The 24,191-nt window shown below is 39.6% G+C and overlaps 1 protein-coding gene across 1 annotated transcript in view; it reads left to right on the top strand.

Moving 5' to 3' along the window:
- rimkla (ribosomal modification protein rimK-like family member A) overlaps positions 1-24,191 on the top strand; it is a 45,626-nt gene that overhangs the window by 9,935 nt on the left and 11,500 nt on the right. Inside the window, exons 2-4 of the mRNA XM_067970568.1 lie at positions 22,102-22,332; positions 23,015-23,101; positions 23,617-23,820. Coding sequence (XP_067826669.1) covers positions 22,102-22,332; positions 23,015-23,101; positions 23,617-23,820 — 522 coding nt within the window. The remainder of the gene's footprint in view (positions 1-22,101; positions 22,333-23,014; positions 23,102-23,616; positions 23,821-24,191) is intronic.

Here is a 24,191-nt window from a genome sequence, read left to right as displayed (position 1 = left end):
GGTATTGGTACTAGAAAGTCTGAGGTTTGATCCTTAGCCTGTGCTCAGTTAGCTGATCTCAGCCATGGCAGCATTTGGTTGCTACAACTGTCCTTTCCTGGGCTATAGGGGGTGGAAGAAAATTCAGCCAAGACTTACTCTTCATGAATGCTGCCTACTGACTTTTGCTGGAAAGTGGACTTATGTGAATGACTGGTAAGGAGATAATCAAATTCAGCTGTAATGACCCTGTTAGTCAAATAGCTTATTGCATTCACTATCTGAGATCACACATGAAAAATGGCCATTTGGTTGAGATCTGGTGAGAAACCAGTGCCTGTGGAACTAAACTCCAGCGTGAGTTAGCACCTTCAGGGGAGGGCATGGGGGCGGGGGGGTTAACTGGGGGCTGTGGAGAGGGCTGGGAAATATTCATGCATGTGCCTCATGAGCAACCAGTAATTTGTATTCTTGGCTGTACTGACACTAAAGGTTGTCACAAACACTTCATTTAATCTGATATAAAATACACCACTAAAATGAGAAGTGTATTAAAAAATTGCAGTCTTGCTCAATGATAGTGTTAAGTGGATGAGAAATGTGGGTTTTGCTGTTGAGATGAGAACGAATTGGAAGGCCTGTATTCCTTTGCTGGCCTATCGGGTGATGCACTTGAGTGATGCTGGTATAATCTTGCTGCTACATGAGAAGAATAAACCAGTTTAACAATGAACTGTCAAAAAGTAGTATACAGAGAAACCATCTTGTAACTGCTTTTCTCTGAAATTTTCACTGTTTTAATGAGATTTGTTATGTGGGCTTGTTTGGGGGGTAGGAAGAGGAGGAAAAAGAGTGCAACATAAATGGAATTTAAATAAATACAATTGATGGCTCTCATTCAGATCATTTGGATCAAGTGAACTATAAAAATACTGTATTGAATTTCAGTTGGTGCATTGTTTTTAAGAACCGGGGGATATCAAATGTCTTGAATGTATTTGATTATTTTCAGGTGTTTTGTAGCTTGTGGTGCTAAGAGTACAGATCCTGTTGGCAGAGAAGTGCAGTATGCATGGTTGTATGAGCAGACAGTGTGGGGGTGGGGTCGACACTGCAGAGACTGCAGACTGAATTAATGGATCATTTTCTACTGACATAGGGAATTCCTACCATTGTCCCTTCACATACACAGACAAAGGCAACTCAACCACTTCCTAATTAAAATAGCTTCACTAAAATCCCAGCAACATTAATGCTTTGCTAGTTCCCACCAATCACGATTTTTGCCCGATTTTGAATTTAAGGATGGTAAATAAATGTGTAGGTCTATTGGCTTGCAGATTGTAATCTGAGAGCCATTGCAGACAGGTTTCAGTACATTCACAGCAAGGTTGTTCACAGTGAAATAACAGCAGATTTTGAAGGAAAATGTTCCACTTTTATACTGTGGTTGGATTGTATACTGTAAAGCTTTAAGTACTACAGAATCCTCTTAAATCAGTTTTTTATATATATATATTGCAGAGATAAAAATAAAAAATGATAGAAATATATGATAAAAGCAGAAAATGCTGGAAAGTAACAGCGGGACTGTCAGCGTATGGGAAGAGAAAAGAATGGTTAATATGGTGAATCTTTGACAGGATTTTGCATTTTTTGGGGAGCTGCTGCAGGATAATTTCCCACCCATTGGCTAATTACATTAAGAATCCAAACATTTGTTAGCTAGATTTGAAGATCCTCAGACATGCAATCAGTGATGCTTTGACACTGTGACTTTAGCAGATTGTTCATGAAATATGAATACATTGCATTACACAAAGCTTGTACAAATCTAGCAATGAATTGGCAAAAAGCCAAAGCAGTTTGTGAAATTGAAATTTAAAGTGATTTCGTTTTGCATTCAGTGACTTTTTTTAACAAATTTACACAGGTACGCATTGTAAATACAAAAGAAAGGAAATATCTATTTGGCAGGTCCTAGACTTAATTGATGAGAAATTGAGTTTACAGCCCAGCTATTGACTGATATTTTTGAACTTGTTTGCCTAATTGAGTGATTTTTGCCACTTCTTAGCTGTGCCAGGTAATGATTTTCTGAGCAATCCCCAGAGGTTCAACAAGTTTTTGCAGTTAGTAGCTGAACTCAGTACAGTGATAGCGGTGTTACTATTTATTAGCTTCGGCTCCTGGGTTGGAGAGGGTATATTGGTTTTGGTTTCTGACTACTATCCAATAACCTCTGTCGGAGTGTGCATGCATGGTGATCAGGCAATTGTTGCAGGAAAGACATTTATTTAAGGCAGATTGAATCTTCTTTGGTCCACAGTATTAGATGAAACTCTTAAATTCACCAATTTTAAAAAATGGAAAGCAACATAGCAATGAAGGCTTGCTGCCATTTATCATTCAAGCTGAAATGGTCGTTCCTGTAGTAGTGGTGTTCAACAAGGTGTGGTAGTGACATCTAGTGGGAAAAATGTTTGCAAACCAAGCCACTAGATTTCGCAAATATGTTTTGAGGAAGCGCTAGATATAACATGGACTTTTAAAAGGAGTTTGATAAAGTGCTGCATAATAGGCTTGTCAACAAGATTGAAGCTCATTGAATAAAGGAGGCAGAAGCAGCATGGATACAAAATTGGCTCAGTAACATGAAGCAGAGAGTAGTGGTGAACGTTTGTTTTTCGGACTGGAGGGAGGGCCGGTACCAGGATCACTGCTTTCCTTGATATATATTGATGACTTGGACTTGGGTGTACAGGGCACAATTTCCAAATTTGCAGATGACACAAAACTAGGAAGTGTAGTGAAGAGGATAGTGACAGACTTCAAGAGGATATAGACAGGCTGGTGAAATGGACGGACACGTGGCAGATGAAGTTTAACACAGAAAAATGCGAAGTGATACATTTCGGTAGGAAGAACGAGGAGAGGCAATATAAACTAGAGGGGACAATTCTAAAAAGGGTACAGGAACAGAGAGATCATTGAAAGTGGCAGGGCAGGTTGAGAAAGTGGTTTTAAAAAGTATATAGGATCCTGGGCTTTATAAATAGAGGCATAGAGTACAAAAGCAAGGAAGTCATGATGAACCTTTATAGAACACTGGTTCGACTACAACTGGAATATTGTGTCCAGTTCTGGCACCGCACTTTAGGAAAGATGTGAAGGCCTTAGAGAGGGTGCAGATGAGATTTACTAGAATGATTCCAGGGATGAGGGACTTTAGTTACGTGGATAGACTGGAGAAGCTGGGGTTGTTCTCCTTGGAACAGAGAAGATTGAGAGGAGATTTGATAGAGGTATTTAAAATCATGAAGGGCCTAAACAGAGTAGATAGAGAAACTGTTCCCATTGGCGGAAGGGTCAAGAACCAGAGGATGCAGATTTAAACCGATTGGCAAAAGAACCAAAGGTGACATGAGGAAAAAATTTTTTACGCATGGAGTGGTTATGAACTGGAATGCACTGCCTGAGGGTTGGTGGAGGCAGATTCAATCATGGCTTTCAAAAGGGAACTGGATAAGTACTTGAAAGAAAAGAAAGTGCAGGGCTACGGGGATAAGGCGGGGGAGTGGGACTAGCTGGATTGTTCTTGCATAGAGCCGGCACAGACTCGATGGGCTGAATGGCCTCCTTCCATACTGTAACCTTTCTATGATAACATGGTTTCTAGCCATTGAGAAACTACTGTTCAACTTCGTGACAGAAGCTTCCCAAATGGATTTAGCTTAAATGTTTCATATTTGGGTCTGCCACAGATATCCACTCTGGTTCAGTGGTGTCATCTGCTTCCTTAAGAGGTCTGGCCACCTGTTTCTCAGGGGAGTTGACTCCTGCCCTGTCTCTACTAGCATGGTGGAAAAACCTAGGAGTTTTACAATGAATATCCTTTGTATTCTGGACTGGATCTTGTGCACGTGTACTCCTTCAATCTCTCCAAGGAGGATTGAGTTAATAGTAGGTGAGATGACATTTGCTCATTCCGTTGGGTCATCTAACTCCATTTAAAAACATAATGGGGGCTAAATTAGTAATGGTCCATCCTAGGGGTCCTATAGACTCAACGCTGATCATGTAGAACCAATGCAGAACAGCAATAAACAAGGCCAATAGCATGGTAAACTACATAGCCAGAACAGTAGATACAAGTTAGATAACTAAACTGTGGTGCTCAGACTGTACCTTGAGTGCTGCATCTAGTCCTGGTTACTGAGACACAAGTGAGGCATTCAAGTGCAAGAGGCAGTGCAGAGGAAAGCCACAAGACTGATCCCTAATACCAAAGCACTGAATTATGAGATAAGGTTGAAGAGATTTGGCCTTTTTAGTTTGGAAAGGAAGCATCTGAGAGGTGATCTAACACAGTAGATAAGATAGTTATGGGAATGGAAAAGGTAAATCTGGAATATTACTTTAAATTACATTGAGAGTAGGACAAGGGAACACAGATTCAAGCTAGTATCTGTAAATTTAAGACTGATGTCAGGAAATTCTTCATGTGAAGAGTGATCAATGTATAGAATAGACTTCCAGATAAAGTAGTGGAGGCAAAAACTCAGGAATTATTTCAGAAACAATTGGTTGCTGCAATGGAGGAGCTCCAGGATCACCGGATGGATGAATTGTGATTGGCTGAATGGCCTTCCTCATCCATAATCATGTGCTGTACCGAGCATATCTCATAAATACATAGACGACATTCTAATTTGCTAATGATTCAGTTTCTTTATTAAGTTGTAGACTTTATTTCCACATTAAAAACAAATTTTGTGTTCAATTTTAAATGACGTCAGCTCATTTTTTCTATTTTTTTTGTCCAAAGTCAGCATCCATCTGATGCTTTAGTCCAAATATTAGGGTATCCAAGTAATGTGGCACTGCCATTGCCTACACACTGTGGCTTTTCATTTTTTTCCCCTTTCCAATTTTATCTTCCCCTTTTCTGCTCTCTTGAAGTCATTAATTCCTGCTAGGTACACAGGGTTTGACGACTCTGGTAACTTTCCATGTGAGCATTCTTCACGTGAAACTAGACAGTGGGCATCATGACTGAGCTTGATCCTGTTCCCAACCAGTGCCCACATGCTAGACATCCACATGTATACTTTCTAGTAGGAAAGACTAGATAGTGATCAGAAGCAGGAATTTTGACTGACTTCTTAGCCCAGGGATTGCTGCCGTGATGAGATCAGCTAAATTGAACCAGACCAGGAATAGAATCAGCGACTTTCTTCTCTATATGCCATAGTGCTTCCCTGACAATGGTTTTACGCTTGGGTCATCGAGCAAACCTCCTTGTGGCAAAATAGTGATATTTATGGATGTGATTCCTCACAAGTTACCATTTGAAAATAATAGCTTGTGTTGTACTGTACTGTCCTTTCCAGTGCTTCAGATTGCACTTAGCCAGTAAAACCCAGTAAAAAGACTCACTTCACTGTGTAAGTACACTGATAATATTGATGGGCAGAAGATAAAGGCGCAACTTCATGCCTGAATTTTCTTGAAGACAAATTGGCTAGTTAAGCTCAGATACTGATAGCTTGCCTATTTTTAAAAAAAATGCTCTTTCAAAATCCTGAATAACAGAACTCTTCAAACCATGTTAAGCAAAGAAATCATTTGAAGTATTGAAATAATTTCTTAAATGAAGTTTTAATCACTTATTATTTTAAATGGTTTCCATTTTGTGCAGTGATGAAAAGGAAGAGTTAGCACTGGTTCATGTGCTACTTAATTGTATTTGTGAATATTAATCTCCATATACTGTTGCAGGAATCATTTTCTGGTGATGCATACTGCCCAATGCTAGTTGTATTTGGAAAATTGTAACAAAACCCAAATAAACTTTTATACAAATTTACCAGTGCTGGAAAATTCTCTGGCTAATGTACTATACACTTTTATTCTTGGGGAATATTGCCTCATAACCCAGAGATTGCAACAGCTATTCAAGAAAGGCATTTTAAATACTTCAGCAAATCCTGCTCTTTACTGGACACCAGATAGGTATTTTGCAGGAGTGGACAAAGTAAGATCTGAAGGGAACTGTTCTTATTCCAGCAGAATTTTAAGTGAGGCCATGGATTTCCTTATATTTCAGCTGAAGTCTTTGCTTTTTTTTTCTCATGTATTTTTGGTGAGAAACGTCAGTATTGGAATATAACGGGTTTTGCTTTTGTCACCCAGTGTCAGCATCAGACAGTACCCTGTCAAATATGGCACAGTCAAACGCAGAGTGAGGCTGTTCCTGCTCTGCTCCAACAATGTGCTTAAATCCCAACCTGAGATGATCATCTGCACTGGTGTGACGTTTTCCCACTTTCCATCCAGCTGCTATTATAGCTTTTGAGTGAGATTGTCAGTTTTGTGCTGTAGGGTTGAGCACCACAAGCAACTAGGTTGAAATTGCCCAAAGTCATTTTACATAAGGCCCTTACAGCCAAAAAAAGAAGAGGCTTTCATCCTTCCCATCTGAGCTGAGTTCAAACCTGGGTGCCAGACATGAAAGGACAATATACTGACCCCATGGCACCTAGTCTGTTTCCCCATTTTTGTTCTGTTTTACTGTTTCTCCCTATTCAATATGTCTTCTGATACCTATATTTCATTTCATTTATTTGCATTTAGTTTGTTGTGTAAGGTATGTGCATGTATTCTTTCACAATTTGATTCGTTCAGTATCTTGAAAAGCCAACTTTGTCCGGTCTCAAGAGTCTTTATCAATGTAGCCAACTATTTCACAATATTTTACTGCCGTTCCAAAGCATTAATGTTAAACTGTCAAAAGTTATTGTAGTTTCTAGTTAATAGTAATGATATTTGGTGCTTTGTTGATGTGTGTATAGATATGGTGCTTGGGTCATAGCAAATGCAGTTCTGTTGAGCTTCATTTTCAGTTGGTTTACTATATGTTACTTGCAGAAGGAACTCAGCAAATTTAGAGCACTATAAACTTGAATCAGCATAGCCACTTGTACATGTTGAGGATGGTTGGACAAGATTTCTGTCACTTGGGGATGGCACAATTCAATGGTTGAAGGTCTTGGTGCAGGAAACAATCTTTGTTGAGCCTTGTGAAGCAAGGTTTGTGAGAGAAATATATGAACAGTGTGCACTATGTACACCAGGGTAATCTTGTAAACATCTATAGAATATATTAAAAATCTTGTTTCTGCGTGTACTTCCTGTTAAGTTTTTTTCTATTATAAGTTCCTATGTCCACATTTATAATCAAAACTGCCTATGTAATCTTGTCAAGCTGTAATGACACCCTCCCACCAGTAATGATGCTGTAATGTTTCAGTTTTGCGTCTCCTCGTTCCTCCACCTGTACTGCAAAAAAACCTCCAATACTCCAACCAAATGTAGTTCTCTGCTTTGATATTTAATTATAAATAATTTTCTAAAATATTTTGATTTTATATGATTTATAATTAAATTGATTTTATATGGACATAGTATATAACTTTGAACAGATGACTGAATTATGTCTGCGTGCCCTGGTCCACTCATCTACCGTCCGGCCCCACTTCAGCTGAAGTCTACATTTTGGACTTGACTCCCTGTGTGCAACATCTTAGAACATCAACAAGTGATATTTATAAATCTAAGGAGCTACATTAAACAAATGTTCTCTTTAACATCCAGACTGATATAAAATTCAAAAAGGTAGACTGATTTATAACCTTTTACTGTTGTACTGTGGTTACATTGAGACACATTACTATGTAATTTCCAATGTCATGATTCTGTAGATGAATAGCAGCAGTGTTGCCATTAAATGGATCGATATACTTCAGGTTCTATAGGGTGGATGACAATGTGTTTTTCTTCTGTCCATTTATATTTTATTACTGATTTCTGGAGTCCCTGAGGAAGGTGTTTAGAAAAGTTGACTGGTTCTGTCAGTCTGCCAGCATTATAAACTTGTCATAATTATATATTACATAGAATTTACAGCACAGAAACAGGCCATTCAGCCCATCTGGCCAATGCTCCACTCAAGCCTCCACCCACCGTACTTCATCTAACCGTATCAGTATAGCCATCTATTCCTTTCTCCCTCATGTACTTATCTAGTTTCCCCTTAAATACCTCTATGCTATTCGCCTCAATTACTCCATATGGTAGCAAGTTCCATGTTCTAACCACTCTCTGGGTAAAGAAGTTTCTCCTGAATTCCTTATTGGATTTATTAGAAACTATCTTATATTTATGACCCCATGTCATTGAGTTTGACCCCAACTCAAACTAGTTTGCGTTGACTACACGGAAATTCTGTGCAATGTAATATTCGTAACGTGGTTTCTGTGGCTTTATCTCCTGGGAACATAGAAAGAAAGAACTTCCATATATATATATATATATATATATATATATATATATATATATATATATGTGCCTTTCACAGCCTCAGGATGTCCCAAAGCGCTTTACTGCCAATGAAGTACTTTTGAAGTGTAGTCACTGTTGTAATATACGAAACACGGCAGCCAATTTGCGCACAGCAAGGTCCCACAAACAGCAATGTGATAATGACCAGATAATTTATTTTTCTGCTCTTCTTTGAATGGGTGCCGTAGGATCGTTTACATCCACCTGACCAGGCAGTCAGGGCCTCGGTTTAACATTTCGTTCGAAAGATGGCACCTCCGACAGTGCCACACTCCCTCAATACTGCACTGAAGTGTCAGCCTAGATTTTCTGTCCAGGTCCCTGGCGTGGGACTTGAGACCTTCTGACTCAGAGGTGAGAATGCTGCCACTGAGCCATTGCTGACATAGGAACAGGAGTAGTCTATGATGTGGAATTGTGCGTAGCTATGAATCTTCACCCCTTCTTAATTTTGAAAAATGAATTGGGGAAAGGAAGTGGTATGTGGATATGTACAAATTGTTGCTTATTGAACATCAGCATTCATTGTACATGTGTTCAACTTGGGCAATAGCATTTATTGGTGGGATCAAATTTCATTGTAGTTATTGCTACAGGATGTATTTGGAGGGATCCAAAAACAAGTTGTTGTCTGATTTCTAACTGAGCCAAGTAAAACTTGTCACCAACTTGTGAAGTTGATCTTATTTTGGGGGAGCAGTTAATTTTTAATTGAATTATGATTGCAAGGAAATTCTCTTGTAGCTTTATTGGTAATATAATAAGCACACTAAATGTACTAGAGTTGCCCATCAAACCAAAAATTATGAAAAAGGCATACATTTACAGTACAATTGTACTGTTTTAATTGAGAAAATGGCTATGAATTTGTGTTGTATGGAATATAACTTATTGCAGCACTAAGTCTCCAAGGAGGAAAAATGTCTGCTTTGCATTTATTTTTGACGTCAGGTGAGACCATGAAGAATGTTATTGAGCCTTTTGCAGAGGTCAGGAGTCGTAACTTGAGACGGCAACACTTTGGTATGTTCCATGTGTGTCTGTCTGCCCGAGTAATTCAATTTCATTTGGGACTAGCAGTTGTTCTCTGGTAGCTACCCCACGAATTATGGTTTTCTAAGCTAGGAAGGAACATTTTGTCTTTCTTTTTATCTTCCTCCCATCCCTTTAGTTATATGTAGACTGTTGGTATTAGTCCCTTATATAATGTTTCTCTGGTCTAAAATCTACTTGTGGAGGTAATTGCAGCAAGAAATAGTAGATGCAGTGTTACGGTCAATTCGGTAACAGATGTCTAACTGTTTTTAGTCTTTTAGCTCAGCAGAGCATATCCTCATCAACTGTTCTCCTTTAACTGTATCCATGCTACTTATGTATTTTCAGTGGCTTCTATCAGATTTGGATCCCTTTGTTATATTTTTTGGATCCCTTAAAATATTTCTTACTCAAAATTTACAGCACAGAAACAGTTCATTTAGTCCAGCTGTCTGTGTTTGTACTCCACGTGAGTCTCTTCCCACCCCACACCTGCATACCTCTATTCCCTTCTGCCGTACGTATATATCAAGCTTCCCCTTAAATGCATCAATACTATCTGCTTCAACCACTCCACATGGCAGCGAGTTCCACCTTCTCACCACTCTCTGTGTAAAGAAATTGCTCCTAAATTCTTTATTTGATCCTGTTAGTGGCTACCTTGTATTTATGCCCCCTTGTTCTGGACTCATCCACAAGTGCAAACAATTTCTCCACATCCACCCTATGAACCCCTTCATAATTTTAAAGGTCTCCTCTTAGTCTTTTTTCCAAAGAAAAGAGCCCCAGCCTGCTAAATCTTTCCTGATGTTTGCATCCTCTCAACTCTAATAACATCCATGTTGATGTGAGACTGGAGTCACATATAGACCAGACCTGTTCCTTAAAAAACATTAGTTAACCTGTTGCGTTGATCACTTTTCTTCAAAGAATTCAGTAAGGTTGATTAAACATGGCCTTCCTTTTAGAAACCCATGCTGACTTTTTAAAATTAAATTCTCTGTCTCTCGGTGTATTATCTGATCGAAAAGCAAAGATTCTAGTATCTTTCCTACTACTGATAAGCTAATTGGTCTGTAGTTCCCTGGCTTAGTTCTAGCTTCCTTTTTGAAGATGGGAATTACATTTGCTGTTCGCCAGTCTTGCTCATCCATATTCTTTAGCCTAGATAACTTGGTTCTGAAGGATAGACGGCAGTTTCCCCTACTCTGAGTCTTAAATAACTCCTGCTTGGAGGAAAACAGGACTGGGAGCAACTTAAAATGGGTGATTAATTCAAATTGCAAGTAGCTGACCTTTGACATATTTACATGAAATATTGATCTACAGAAGATTGTATAAAAGTTAGCTTACAATGCGATCTGGATAGCATGAGAGAGAATGTATCCTGCACTTTCTAGTGTCCTTCACAACATTCAGATACAGGAATCATGATATTCCTGTACTTGCTAAAAGAAAATGTTTTACTAACCTGTTGAAATTGAGTGTCAACTGATGTGTAGCTCTATGGCATAAGCCTGATGGAAGCCAAGATCTGGCAACCTCGCCTCAAAGCTTGACACTTGAAAGGGGAGTCCTATTTAAAGTTTTGCGCCTTCAGTTGTGGAAACTATTTTAGCATCCAGAAAATTCTCTGCACTTGAGGCATACAATGTTGAAAATAATATATCGGTATTTTGGTGTTAGCATAATTCATTCAGACTTTTACATTGTGACATACCATCCATTTCATGTTACATTCAGCCCTTACTATTTCTAGCTCTCTAAGGGTGTATTGTTGGCCATTGTGGGCATACCACATTCCTGTGGAAGGCAGATCTGTTGGAGAATGCCTCCTTGTATGTCTTCTGTTATTGAGCTTCAGCTTTAAATCAGGTGGAGCTTTAAATCACATGTTTGCTCCTCAGTACCAACAAGACTTGTTCACCATAAACTCCTGTATCCTTTCCTTGAATTCATAGTTTTGCATGACCCCAAGCTTCTTGCATTTAAACAAAAATGCTGTCATTACCCATCTGTTTTTTCTTTAGAGGATGAACTATTGTGGAAGAAATATAACTGGTTCAGTAGTTTCATCATCCGTATGTGTGTTCAACTCCCTCATGCTTTCTGGCTCAATAAGTCCTCCAAGGCTATTTCTCCTAATCATGCCAACATTAACACTTGCTGTTTGAACAAGCAAAATAAACATCAATAGACAGAGACAGCAAGGGTGTTAAATATGATTGTAGATTTAATGATTTTAAAATGGGTATTACTAGTGAGAGCTATTAGACTATTGCACTATAATAACCATGTGTTATTGTGTGAAACATTGCAAGCAGAAGTGGTCACTGAATCTGAAATACAATTTCAAAGTGAGAGACAGATGTTTTGGCTAGTAGTAAAGTGTTGATGTGGCAGAGAAGTGTTGGTTGTGTTGGGAAATTCCAGCTGTTTTGCCATGTTGTTTAAACAGTCTTTCTATCTTGTGGTAGGTCTCAGAGTACAGTTACCCATAAATCCCACAGTTTTTTTGGGGGGTTTTTTTTGCTGGCCTTCTCGCACATCTTAGATCTCTGGTTACAGTCTGCAGAAAGTGATTAACTGTTTTTCAAATGGAGAAGACTATGACTAAAGTGATGCACGGTCTATGTGTGAAGGACGCAGTCAAAAAAAAACAGTGAATATATATGATTTCTGGAAAATTATTCTATGCCACATGGAATTGTGTTACTAAGATTGACCTCAAACATGGTAAATATCTGGAGGTTTTTGTACCGTTTTTTGGTCTGCTACAGCAGAGATGAGTCATTCTCTAGCTTTCTCCAATTTGAAAATTGTATTTTGGAATGCTGGTGCCATTGAATTCAGTGGCACATTTGTGTTTGGTGCCCAATCTATTCCGTAATACCATGCATTTAATATCACTAAGCAATTACTAATAAATTAACAAATGGGAACCACTAGAGTAGGAAAGAAAGAAAGACTTGCGTTTATATAGTGCCTCAGGACTGTTGTAATGTAGGAAACACGGCAGCCAATTTGAGCACAGCAAGGACCCACAAACAGCAATGTGATAATGACCAGATCATTTTTTTTAAGTGATGTTGGTTGAGGGATAAATATAGGCCAACTACGCTGTGGAGAACTCCCCTGCTCTTCTTTGAAACAGTGCCATGGGATCTTTTTCATCCATCTGTGAGGGCATAAGGGGCCTCAGCTTAACGTCTCATCCGAAAGACGGCACCTCTGACAGTGCAACGCTGCCTCAGTACTGCTCTGGAGTGTCAACCTAGATTTTTCAAGTCTCTGGAGTGGGACTTGAACCCATAACTTACTGATTTAACTTTTCTTCTGGGCTGGAGTTTGAACTTTGTGCCTGTTATTGGTTTCTATGAAATCATTGTGTGAAAGTTGCTCCAGAGGGTTACTCATTTTATCTTCATACTTTCATTCAACTAAACATTAGTAAAATAAAACTTGTTTTGTTATTATATGATTTTTTTTTGTAGTAATTTAAAGTGATCAACTCATTCCAGCAGACTCTAAAAATGCAGTGAGCCTCCATTGTTCACGCTCCCAATTTTCTGTGATTCCAATTCTCCACCAGATTATTCACTGGACAAAGCCTCACACAGCCAACTGACACCAGTCTCATCCTGTCTGACTTGAGTCAGTCTCCCAGCCCTGCAAAGATTAAATTCAATTTCTTATTTGTATTTTGCTTCTCTTCATTTCTGTGTTGCTGTATGATATGTTTAAAACCAAAATTTAGTGACTCGTACAAACATATGAATAGAAAGATTTTTAAAAAATCATCAGGCCCATTCATATCCTATCGATTGGATGATGTAAACTTTTACTCCACCCTCCCCAGCTGTTAATACTGCAAGCCTTTGGCAGACAGAGGATAAAAAGTTGGCTAATTTCAGGAAAAACTCTGTGAAACTCCTCCCCGATTCCTTAAGAAAATCAAGAAAGCTCTAGATTGGTTATCCATCATGCATCGCTAGACATGCTTCCAATTTTATTATGAATAAAGAACTATACACGACTGGAAATAAATATCACCATCTATCTGGTGGGATCAGAGTATTCTCAAGGGAATACATGAACAACTTGCTCTCCCTAGAAAAAATGTAGCAAGGTAAAAGTCATGACCAATAGAAATGAGATGGAAGCCCTAGACACACTAAAAAGGCTTAATATAAATAAATTCCCGGGGCTAGGTAGCATTTATGCTAGAGTGCTTAGAGAAATTTGAGAGGCATTGGCGATCATTGAGGGAGTCAATGGACAATGGAGAGGTACCAGTAGATTGGAAGCAAGTGAATATGGTGCCCGTATTCAAAAAGGGTCAAATAATGTCTTTTAAAAAAACTTTTAATATGTTACCTTACTGGTCCATAGCTGAGTGAGTTCTGGCCTCAGCATGCCTGGAAGTTATGGCAGAGCTTTGTAGGATCATGGTTTGTAGTGTACTAGCCAAATCAACGCATAATGCATTTCAATAAGTTTAAATGCTCTTCTGAGGATCCTCCTCCATTACCCTAATAATGTGACAAAACTAGTTTTTTCACACTACAGGAGTCTGTGGATTCTGAATGGGTGTTTATTTTCCCCTTGAAAACTACGTGAAGGGCCAAGATCCACGATGCAGGACAGCATCAAGGTTGAAAAGTGTAGGAGAAGAAGATAAGGTAAATCAAGGAGTTAGATGACTCCAAGTTTGGGTTTGAATAGACTCTAGATCATCACTGCTTTCAATGCATATCTGCTCTCACTCTCCAGCCAGCCTGAAAGCACCTATCGAGCTTTAAATTTCTTTGGTTCTCCATCAATGCACATGTGATGAGATTGATAGCATCATACACTGCATGTTCGCTGATTTCCTTTCCACTGCAGTAGTTCTACATGTCTACAGTCAGTGGCTCCTAGAACACTGGGGATTCTCCAACAGTGTAATAGTTGTTCTTATTTACTCTTGCTGTTTGATTTTAGGGAAGCAGATGCATATCCCTACTTTCTTCACTGATGTAGCTGTGACCTAGATGCATCCACGTATGGCTGCCTGACTGCCGGCAAAATCGCTGGAGAGAGTCTGGAAGACAACAGTAGCATAGAATGTGAGTACTGCAGTCACTTTCACTGCTACTGGTAAGGCTGTGGAAACTGCAGATGCAGATTTGAAAATTCTGTCTGCAACTCTTCTCTAGCCTATCTGAGTCTGAACTGTTTGGCACACTTCTCTCTGAGAAAGTTCGGCAATTTCTGTAGGTCCTATACATCTGTTATGGAGTTTGCTACAGCAGAGATCAAACCAATCAAGTATAATCCGTGAATGTGGGCATTTCTCGTTATTGCCAATTGGTGACTCCCTGCTCTGGTATACAGTATTAAAACACACAGAATTTGACAGTTGGTTGTTTTACTACGTCAAAAGCAAATTGATTCACCTGATCATGCTGTGTGTCTCCTCAAACAGCATTTTCATGTGTAAGGCTCGGATTCGTAATTGCATACTCTATAAATGTGACTTTTAAAAAAAATAAAGTTGTGTTTCTTAGTGGGAGCATAGTTGGGAAAGAGCACTTTGCCAAGAGCATGCAGTGCCCGATAAGCCTGGAGCCATTGGCTAGGAGGAGGAGGTATATTAGAAGATAGCCATCAGTGTGGGAGTTGAAGATATTTTCTAGTTTCAGTCAGTGCTGCAAAAGTAGTTGTACTATGAAACTGATGGAATAAAAGCATATTTGTAACCTTATAAATCGTGGAGATGGAAAAAATTTGTGTAGTGGTGTACCGGGTACGGTAGCACAGTGGTTATGTTACTGGACTAGTAATCCAGAGGCCTGCACTAATATTCTGGAGTCATGAGTTCAAATCCCACCATGGCAGCTGGGGAATTTAAATTCAATTAATTAAATAAAAATCTGGAATAAAAAAATAGTATCAGTAATGGTGGCTATGAAACTACTGGATTGTCGTAAAAACCCATCTGGTTCACTAATGTCCTTACCCGGTCTGGCCTATATGTGACTCCAGATGTGGTAGATTCTTAATCGCCCTCTGAAATGGTGAGGCAAGCCATTCAGTTGTTCAAGAAGGTAGCTCACCACCACCTTCTCAAGGGCAATTAGGGATTAAAAAAAACATTGCTTTGTTGCCTGTTTTTCCCTGTGTAGTATGTAGGATTATTTTAAATAGTGATTGGGTAATTCCACAGTTATCCAAGACATGCATTTCAGTCACTGTTCAATACCTCTAAAGACATTAGTTTTAAATTCTCAGAACATGCTCTTGATTGTCGTGTGACACCACACTGCCTGTCCATTATGGTGGGCCGGGGATGCGCACTCGTAATACGTCAGAGGTGTGCCACCCCCCATATTGGTAAAGGCAGAAAAAGAGGCATCCAAAGTCCATGCCTGCAACTGGCATTGGGCCTTTTGCTTACGACAGCCAGTGGTGAAGTAATTAACATGAGGGAGTAACCTACTAGACCTCATCTTCACCAACCTACCTGTTGCAGACACACCTGTCCACAATAGCATTGGTGATAATGACTATCACACAAAGCCTCATCTTCGATCGTGTGGTTTGGTACTCTGGTGGTGCTAAGTGGAACAGACTACAGACAGATCTAGCAGCCCAGAACTGGGTGATCAGCAACAGAATTGTATACGACCACGACAGGTAATTTCAATACCCAACACATCCCTTACTCCTCTACCACCATCATGCTGGGAGATCAACCCTGGTTCAATGACCTATGCGGTAGGGTGTGCAAGGAGCAGCACCAGACATACTTTAGAATGAGGCACCAATTTAGTGAAGCTACAACACAGGGCTACCAACATGCTAAAAACAAAAAGCAGTAGGCTGCAGAAAGAGCCATTACCAACAGATCAGAGCAAAGTTCTATAACCCTGCCACATTAAGTTGAGATTGATGGTGCATGATTAGGCAACTAATGGGAGGAGGTGGCTATGTAAATGTTTCCATCACCATCTCGGGGCAACTAGAGTTGCTATTCTCTGGTGCCCTCCGCCATGAGCTGAACAGCATCTTGCACAATATTGGGTTGAGACGGCCCAAATACATTCCACTTGGGATCTTTGCTGCAATCTGCCTGAAGATATTTTTGTTCCATCTATTTTGGCTTGATTCAACCCTGATTACAGAGGAAAAACCACAATTCATTAACTTGTTGTAATACCCTCTCCCTATGATAACACTTCAGTGTAGATCATGGGTAACTGAACTACAGCTGAATGGGCCTTATCCAGCCTGCAGGCCATGGCAATCTTGCCCACAAAGCTCAGGCAGCTCAGTCTATTTGTGCTTATATTTCTTGCTTGCTGGTTTATCCTTTTTGAAATTAGTGGGCCTGCAGGTTTGGAGAGGGCTGTTATTTGTGCTGTTGCCTCGTTGTATAAAACTTAAATTGGGATACCAAGATCTGTTGGGATCTGCAGTTTGAGATATATGCAAATTAATGGGAACACTGATTAAAATTTTATATGTGGCTCACGAGTCCCCATCATATGCACCTAAGCAGCCCGTGAAGACAGAAAGCTTGGAAACTCCAGTTATTGAGAATAGTTTTGCTTGTCTAAATAACAGGGCCATATCCAGTATTGAGGCAACCCAGCCCCCCACTCCTATAACCTTCTATCCTGATATATTTGTAATAGTATATAACATTGTTCAGTCACTACTGTGTCAAGAAAGTGATCATGTCCCATAGTGTACAGTGGCAGAGAAAATGTTTTGTGTCTCAAAAGTGCTGCTCTATAATGCTAATACAACAACTGGGCAGGGCAATCATGTTTGCCTTAGTAAAATCTGTCCTGGGTAGGACCCTGCTAGTCAAAACTGGGATTCAGGTGCAGGTTGCTTTGAGCTACAAATACATCTTTACCTTGGAGATTTTTATTGTTTTTCAAGCAGAATTCCAAAAGAAAATTTATTTTATATTACTCATGTGGAATGATTATTATGTTGGCTGCATATTGAGATTTACAAGAAACCTTGTATTTGCCATACTTGTATTTGTTTGGATAGCCAGTAAGTGGATACATAAGATCAGTTGAGTGACAGTCCCTCTTACTCGGTGTCAGGCCTGAATGATGCAGTCAAAATTGATGGCTCATCATGTGAAGGAATTACAGGTATAAGGCTGTATCCTACTAGACTGTGGCACAGCAGGTTGCTATTCTAACTCACTACTAGTGGGCTGCCCAAAGATTCATATTCTCTTTCCACTCACCTACCCCCTTTCTTCCCCTTCCCCCATGAGTTGGACAGCATCTTATAACCTGAGATATGGGACATGATTTTAGCATTGAAAAATGGGTGGGTTGGGGGCAGGGCGGGCAATTAAAATCACAACCATTTCAGACTGGCCTCCAATCCGCCCATTTCCAGTTTTCAACCGGAGTGGGACGAGGGGCGCATGACCAACCCAATCCCAGGAGGTGGATTGGTGACTAAAACCTTTCAAGGAGGCTGTGGGCCTCCATTTTTGCAGAATTTGCAATTTCAACCCCTGGGGGCTGGGATTCCTGGGCCTTCTCCTTCACGCCACGTGAAAGGAGGCGAGCAGGCCCGAAAATGCAGGTAAGTGCCTTTCTGGCACAGCTTATAGGCCTGGAAGAGTAGGAGTGCTCCCCCCAGGCTTTACAAGCCCACCTGCAATGACCCCCCAACGATCGCGAATCTCCTCCTCCTCCCTCCCCTCCCCCCCCCCCCCCCCAAACAACGATCGTGGATCCCCACGATGATCCATGATCATCCCCCCGCTCTCTTTCCTCCCCCCCCCCCCCCCCCCCCCCCGCCCTCCACCAATCCAAACAATCAAAGACTTATCTGAACACAGCTTCTTCCTGACTGCTCTCCCATCCGATTGAGACCAGCCTGTCAATCAGGCTGGTCAGTCGGACGGTAAACCAACAAAAAAAAATGTCCTTATGTCAAAATTGTACGGACATCTGGGAAACCCGGGTTTCCCGTCCGCAGTTTGACCCGCCCCCTTCCTGGCTCAGGGTCAAAATCATGCCCGTGCTATTTATGTACCCTCCCATAAATACTGTTCGTTGTTAAATGTTTGCTAGTTTTCTTATTTCAAATTTTAATTGGTTTGTAATATTTTGAGTTTTGAAATAAAATGTTTAGTGCAGTTTTAAAAAAAAAATTATTAACAATTATTCGTTTCAGAAAACCGAATATGTTGGAAGTCTGAAATAAAACAGACAATACTGAAAATTGAGAATTGATCAGTCAACATCTGAAAGAGAACGATGGGTTTATATTTCAGGGGTGACCCCTGATCAGTAGTAATGAATGCCACACCTAAAATGTTACTTTTTTTATTTTAGTTGCTGATCAACCCGCTATAAATTTCCACTGTTTTTCTGTTTTTATTTAGAATCGTATTAACCTGATTAATAAAACTTGTTCTGAAAAAACGGAGAAGTGGAATATTGTTCCCAAAGCAATATGCCATAGGTTATATAGTCTTTCTTCTGAAATCCATGTTTGAATCCAATCCAGCCTGAAGGTATGAACGTCTCCTCTGTCTGAGCTCCGAGGGTCCTACATGAAATGAGTGCAAAACCAGATGTTAGAAATCTTTCAAAAATTGTATTGTTTATATAAGTTGTGACTGATTTTAAATTAAAACACACTTTCTGCAAAACCCTAAAGGTGCTTTTGAAATGCATCTAGAATCTTGTCTGGTGGAATTCTACATATTTATTGGTTTTAAAGTTACTTTGTAAATGCAAAAAGACTACCTTTTTAATATTAAAAGGGATAGTTGTGTCTATGTATTTGTGAGTGGTTTTTGATCTTGTAGATCATCATTAATCTGGAATGATATAACAATGTGAGTGCCTTGTGATGCTAAGTGCCCAGGTTTATCCAGATTATGTAAGATTTGCAGATGGCAGGATAACATTTAGAAAGGGTTTATTGAGAAGGGATTCCTATGGTTGTACTATATACTACAGCCATGCTGAATCCAGCAGGCCTGCTTATTGTCAGGCAGACTAAATATGCCACAAGAATTCACCATAATCCTTTGCCTTCTGTCAGCTGCTACAACTGTCTGGTTATGCTCACACACTTTCAGGTTTTTCCAGATACAGGTCCCTCCGTCTTAGCTTTAACCTTTCAGACAGTCTTTTCCTATTCTATTACTGTTTGAAGGAACCAATCTTCAGCCATACGGCAGACATGTCCAGTCTGTTGAAATAATGGGCTTTATTTCACATACAGGCCGTGATGGGTCTGCCTATTTCAGATTATAACAATTGAACATTTATATTTTCTTCCGAATTTGTAGCTAGCCATAGGCACTGGAATGTTTCAAATGGACTCCATGGCTGCTTTGTTTAAAGTTTCTGGTAGTCTTGGCTTGAGACCCTGTAGGCAAAGTGAAATACACATTTTTCATCTGGAAGCATTACATATTAACATCAAATTTAAACTGGTTTCAGTTAACTGCTTTCTGATGTTTTTATGTGGGGCAGGCAATTGTGCAGATTGTGTCTGGAGTATAGGTGCCAGTATTAATGGATGACCAGCCTCTCTCTCTCTTGATTACTTGCAGGACGACCCCATATCAATGCAAAATTTGTTGTTATTTATCACTGCAAGAAAAAGACACAGCTGTTATCTGAAATAGCTGTCGTATAGGAGTAGGGTAGCTGGTATTCTTTCAGAATTCACATTGTGACATGAAAAACTTTTCTGGTATAAATGTTTTGGATTGCTGTGTGTCTCTAGTTCACTTGGAAACTGCACATCCAGTTGACTTTGGCAAGAATGGACTCAATGGTGACGAGCACCCATGTTTTGCTTCATCAAAATTAATTTTAATACAAGATCGTTTTAATGTCATGTTGAAAATAAACACCATATTTGTTCTTTTAATCTGTTGTTTAAACTAGTTTCTGTGGATATTTCTTTCTTGTAATAAACAATTATTAGTTTTAGCCTGAGTACAGTAACATCCCGTACTATTTCCAGCATATAACCCAGTTTTTGCCCAATGGGCCTTCACCCCAGATACTTCATGTTTAGGGTCAAGTTTTGGTGCATTGGAAGCATGGGCTTGCCTGTGGAAGCTCGCTTATGTAGTGAGTATGAATAGAGAGTATTGAGAAGGAGCCCAAATTGCAACTACACATGTACCCAGTTTCTCAACAGTATTCTTGCTATAACAGGCTTCTTTACTGTATACAAGACACTGCTCATTACTTCAGTGCTCATCACTCTCTTCCTAGCCGATACCCTACATTCTCCTTGCACAGTGTGTTCCAAAGCATCCAGACTCTGCTTCGTGCTTTTATACTTTTATCAGGGTCCAGCTCTAAGCATTGTGCACAACTACTGATTGAATATTATCTTCATACTCTCCTTTTCATAGCCTATGGTATGTCTCTTCCTTACCAATGCTAATTTCTATCGGACATCATGCAGAGATGATGCACGGCTGAACTGGGAGAAATTTTATTTACAGATTCCTCACGAAGGATTACTTGCTGAACTATGTGTCTAACTGGCTTTGACCCAAAAGCCTGCTGGGAATTCTGTCATTTTTTTAAAATCAGAAAACACCTTTGATTTAATGACTGTTAATAAAATTAAAATGGTAAAAGGGCATGAAATAAATTGAAAGAATGTGTTTATTCAATTATTGGAGAATCTTACCCAAAAATACCATGGGTGTAACTTTTTCTGCTGCACTTGTTTCATTTACTCAAAGCTACTTTCAGAATTGAGATTTGTCCCCTTCCTTTTTTTAATTTACTTTTTCCTTCTATAGATCTTCCCTACCCCTCCTTCCTTCTCATTTGTCCCACCATTGATATGAGTGCAGGAAAGAACTGTTCCTATGTAACTAACCAATAGATGGAGTGCAAAAACAATTTTCAGTGACCTGTGCGAGCATTTTTGTGTGTGTTTTTCTCTCTTTTCTCAGTAATCTCTGGTGCACAGTTGTGGGTAATCAGCCAACCTGTGTCACTTCCTGACGGCAGAACCAAGATCATAAACGTGGCTGTATAGAAAATTATGGATATGAATAGCATCTTACCTTCTTGTGATTATTTGTCTTTTCCTCTTCCTACATTTTGAAGTTTGCCTTTTCAATGCAATAATGTTATTTGTATTAAAATAAATGTTTTCATGCCTCTGAGCCAAGCCTTTGTGTTCATTTACAGAACCAAGTACAAAAGGAAACATCAGTACAAATCTATTGTGGACATATAGGTTATATCTTCCCAAAGACATTTTTGTTGCAGTATATGTGTAGGTTTATTCTGGGGTCTGAATGTTTGTTGCTGTGAGGTTCTCAAAATAGCTTTTTAAAAGTACTGTTTCTCTTCCCTACCTCCTCCAGTTCTGAGGTTAACCTATCTGCGTTGAGTACGAGAGAGAATTGTTGGCACACATTCCCAAGAAGCTGCTCATATTTGTTTGCCATAAGCCCAGTGTTCTGTTTCACAGTACTTTTTTGTTTCACCATACTTTTTTGAATGGAGTAGGCAAAATATTTTATATAAAAAGTGTACATAAAGTATTCCTGCTGCAGATACTTTTAGGCCCATCTGGGATTATCTTTCTTACAAAAGAATGTTGAATTAAATGGTTGTACAATGCTATTAATGTTAACTGTTGTGTTTTTCTCTGCAGGACTACGTATCAAACAGGAGCCGGTAACCAGTTACCCTCAGGTGGTGGTGGTCAGAGTTCCCACTCCTTCAGTTCAGAATGACAGTGACATCACTCTACTGAGGCACCTGGAGAAGATGGGCTGTCGCCTGGCCAATCGTCCTCAGGCCATACTGCACTGCGTCAACAAGTTCTGGACATTCCAGGAGTTAGCTGGTCACGGAATACCACTGCCTGATACCTTCTCTTATGGTGGGTATAGATGGATGTCAAGGATCCTTTTGCAAATTTTGAGTCATTAGCAATGTTTTGCATTTGTTGAATTTGATAGACACAAAAACACTTAATACCCTTTAACAAAGTAATTGTATATAGATACAAGCTGGTCTTTGCAGTCTTCAGTGCTGTTGCTTTCTTTGGTACCTGCAATAGTTACTACCCCTAATTATTACATGTACAGCTGTAAGTTTACAGTTGAATATGAAAGCTAGGGAACACTTATAAAATGTGTTTCTTTGCCATTCTTGACCTCTGCATGCTTTTTATTGTGGGTATTATGTGTCTCTGGAGACTATCAACTGTTTGCCTTTCTCTTTTACATAAGAGGTGACCAAAAGCTGAAATGGATTGCCAGGATGGGTAGTTGAGACCAGAATACTAGGCTTGTTTAAGAAATGGCTAGATGCTGTAATGGGAAGGTAGTGGGGTCGGTATTCTGGAAGGATAAGATAAAATGTGTCACAATTTTTGGCCCATTTTGTATATTTCTTTAATTTTCTGTTTATCTTGGACTTGTGGTTTTGATTGGGTGGGGAGGAAGAATTTGTTTCCTTCTTGCAGTTAGTCAAATTGGGGAGGTGGGGATTGAAGCACCTGTAACCTTTTTCCTATCTGCATGATAACGTAGAAATTCTGTCTGTTCCTTTTACCACAGGTGGCCATGAAAATTTTTCAAAAATGATTGATGAAGCTGAGCCTTTGGGTTATCCAGTAGTAGTTAAAAACACACGAGGTCATCGAGGTATAAACTCTTTCTCATTTTGCAATTGAGTACAGATACAGTAAAGCCAAATGAACTTCAATTTAATTCTACAATCTTTATTATCACTTTTGTTAAGGACCAGAATTCAAAGCAGTGAAGGATGGTATGACCTCTTCTGTGCTGAGTTATCTGATCTCACCTGTAATAGCAGTTGGGGCACTACAATTGATCACAGTGCCCCATCACTAGAGTCAGTGTGGGGGTGGGTGAGGGGAATAGCACCCCAGCAAGAATCTGCATTTTCAGGAGAGGAGAAAAGAAAAAAGTGAAGAATTAATTTTTTTTTTCAAATAAATAATAAATTTGTGTTTACACAAAAATTATTACAAGAAAAATGTTACAAAGTAAAATACTGAGCTGTCTTGTGTGGTCCTTAGCGCCATGTATATAAAGAATAATACTAAACCTTGATGTTTATTGCCTCAGCCGGAATTGCACATTATTTATAATCTGTTCAGGTGTGTAACAGAGTTTATCTGTGTGTTCCTCTTCAGGAAAAGCAGTGTTCCTGGCACGGGACAAGCATCATTTGTCCGATTTATCTCACCTGATACGTCACGATGCCCCATACCTTTTCCAGAAATATGTAAAGGAATCTCATGGGAAGGATATCCGCGTGGTCATGGTGGGAGGCCGTGTGATTGGTGCGATGCTACGTTGCTCCACTGATGGCAGAATGCAAAGCAACTGCTCACTAGGTGAGATTTTGCACTTCATGTGTAGAAGACTCGTGGCTCCCCCAGTGCAAGTCAGTGTGTAACTCAGTTATATGGACCATAAGGCCCAGGTTTGATCCCTGGTCTGAGCTGAGTTAGCTGATCTCAACTGGGACATTTATTTGGTCTCTGTGCCCTGGGTTATGTTGGGGGGAAAAATCAACAAGGATTTTTGTTCCTAATAGCAAAATAAAAGCCATCTGCAATCAAATCTGACTTCAGATTTGTAAATGATGCCTCTGCAGAAATAAAATGGGGGGGAAGTGGTTCTTTTCTCTGTCTTTGTCTGTTGATCTTTGGCTCTCAGGTGGAAGATGGGGAAGGATCCAAACCCATTGTGAACTAAAATGTTA

The sequence above is a fragment of the Heptranchias perlo genome, chromosome 32 (genome assembly GCF_035084215.1).
Source record: "Heptranchias perlo isolate sHepPer1 chromosome 32, sHepPer1.hap1, whole genome shotgun sequence".
Classification (NCBI taxonomy): domain Eukaryota; kingdom Metazoa; phylum Chordata; class Chondrichthyes; order Hexanchiformes; family Hexanchidae; genus Heptranchias; species Heptranchias perlo.
Note: the sequence above shows the minus strand (reverse complement) of the source record. Positions and strands in the feature narration are given on the sequence as shown.